This window comes from Microtus ochrogaster, linkage group LG3 (assembly GCF_000317375.1).
Source record: "Microtus ochrogaster isolate Prairie Vole_2 linkage group LG3, MicOch1.0, whole genome shotgun sequence".
In the NCBI taxonomy this organism is placed as follows: Eukaryota; Metazoa; Chordata; class Mammalia; order Rodentia; family Cricetidae; genus Microtus; species Microtus ochrogaster.
This window is the reverse complement of record NC_022029.1, coordinates 37,912,891-37,915,098: the sequence shown is the minus strand read 5'-3', so window position 1 is coordinate 37,915,098 and position 2,208 is coordinate 37,912,891. Positions and strand designations below refer to the sequence as shown.

General features: G+C 41.2%; 1 protein-coding gene across 3 annotated transcripts in view; it reads left to right on the top strand.

Annotated features, from left to right (window-relative positions):
* The window catches only part of Crim1 (cysteine rich transmembrane BMP regulator 1), a 177,055-nt gene that overhangs the window by 171,648 nt on the left and 3,199 nt on the right, over positions 1-2,208 (top strand). For all 3 annotated transcript variants that reach the window (XM_005360785.2, XM_013351355.1, XM_026785964.1), the window contains one exon: positions 1,119-1,309. In XM_005360785.2, coding sequence (XP_005360842.1) covers positions 1,119-1,309 — 191 coding nt within the window. The remainder of the gene's footprint in view (positions 1-1,118; positions 1,310-2,208) is intronic.

Genomic DNA, 2,208 nt, shown 5'->3' with positions numbered 1-2,208 from the left:
TTCCTTTGGACGTTACATCCTGTGTCTTTCTGTCGCTGCCCTTAATCGGTGCAGACAACCTGATTAGAATGGTTGCCATGGAATAAAATGACATTAAAGTTTCAGAAACCAGTTCCGTTTGCTTATGATTTTGTTTTGGTTTGTGCGGTGCTGGAAGTCAAATCCCGGACCTTGAGTCTCATAGGGTGCTACTGCGGAGTTACATGTCCCGCTTAGCACCTTTGTTTTTGGATTTTTTAAATTTATTATTTTGTGTTTGTGCATGATAGATACACGTGGAGGTCAGAGGAGAACTTTGAGTCTGCTCTCTCCTTCCACACTTATGTGGATTCCGGGGATCGAACTCAGGTCATCAAGCTTGTCAGCACTCCACCAGCTGAGCCATCCCACCTCCCACAGAACGATCTTTCTCTTTCTGAAGAACTGTCGTTTCCCCTGTGCTTCTAGTATAATTCACCAGGGCAAGAAATAAGATATTTTTTTCAACAAGTTTATTAAAAATAAACCTTTTTGCTTAGAACTCAGCAAATTAGAAAACCAACTCCATTGTCTCATGTTTGATCTAATGAAACCTGGTATCTACCTGTGGAATGCACTTGGTTCTGGTCTCTCCATTTGCCAATAAGTAGGGAACGAAGCTGTTTCGCTTATGATAGGTTAAACCAAGGAAACAGAAAATACACTTGAAATGTCAAAAAAATAAAAATAAATAAAACCTTAGCCCATCCAAAATCTTATTCATTGTAGGCAAAATATTTTAATATTAGTAACAAATGTTCTTAAGTTAGTCTAGTTTTAATCACTTTGAAAAATCTACCCAGAGTTTTATATTCCACCAATTAGCGACAGGAAATATCTTCTTGCCCGGTCAGTGACATTCTTACCCTCTTTTTTAAAGTTACTGTTATTGTTGTTGCAAGTTTTTTCTTCATCTTATTTAGCCTCTAAATACTTTCCCGTCTAAGAGCGCTTTGGCTCGACGTTAGACTTCAATCACGCCTGTAGCCCAAAGTACCGGGAAGCAATAAAACCAAGCTGCTGATCTGTATTTGCAGTGCAATTAAAATAATCCTCTAAAATTCCAGCGAAGCACTAAGTGCTTGTCTCTTCTCTCCTAGATATGGGTCACCTCCAGGTAGACTACAGAGATAATAACAGGCTGCGCCCAAGCGAAGACTCATCGCTGGACTCCGTTATCTCAGTTGTGGTTCCCATAATAATATGTCTCTCCATCGTAATACTGTTCCTGCTCATCAACCAGAAGAAACAGTGGGTACCGCTTTTGTGCTGGTACCGGACACCAACTAAGGTACCCTTTGAGAGTCTCTCGAGTGCCAGATCCACCACTGCTTACACTCCTTTTTCCCTCAGTTTTCTTTATATGTTTTGTTAGGCAATATCATCTTTATTTTGCTAGTTTTAATGTCCAGTATTTATCAAGCTGGAGCAAGCAAACGTGTAATACTTGTGCAGGGCAAGATTGAGCACTGAATTACCTGCCATCCGCTGGCGAATGAGTCCTGACTTCCACAGGACCCAACTCCTTGGACGAGCTTTTTTTTTAACATGTTTAAATGAGCTGATACCTGCTGAAGTGAGTCCTGAATTCTCATTTATATTTGAAGCCAAAACTTGACCATCTCGGTCATTTTTTTTTTTTTTGGGTCTTTTAATGGAGAGAGAAAAGGAATCACTAAAGAAGGGAAAGGAAGGAGAGGGCAAGAGGAGCTTGGAAGATACTGAGCGAGCAAAGAAATCAGCCAGGCCAGACAGGGTGAAGAAAGACACTGAGAAAACACAAGGTCCAGAGGCAGACTTCTCACCAAGGGACAAAGAGAATGCTTTTGTTCTAATCTAAGGACCTCTTAATCATGCCTGATTTAAAAGTAAGAAAAACGTATATTAAGGAAATAGCCACTGCTTCCAAGTCTAACCCTTCCTTTTGCACTCAATTAGACAACCTGAGTATTTCATCCAACTTCCCCTCCTGCCTAGTAGGGTTCCCCTTGCATATAAAGTTCCTGTCTGGTGTTTGTGTCCGTGTGTGTGTGTGTGTGTGTGTGTGTGTGTGTGTGAGAGAGAGAGAGAGAGAGAGAGAGAGAGAGAGAGAGAGAGATATGCACAGCCTTTATGTCAACATGACACGGTACTGAACAAGGAAAGGAGGAGGTGTGCTATCCAGTATTCAGGAAACCTCTGTTAAGGTGT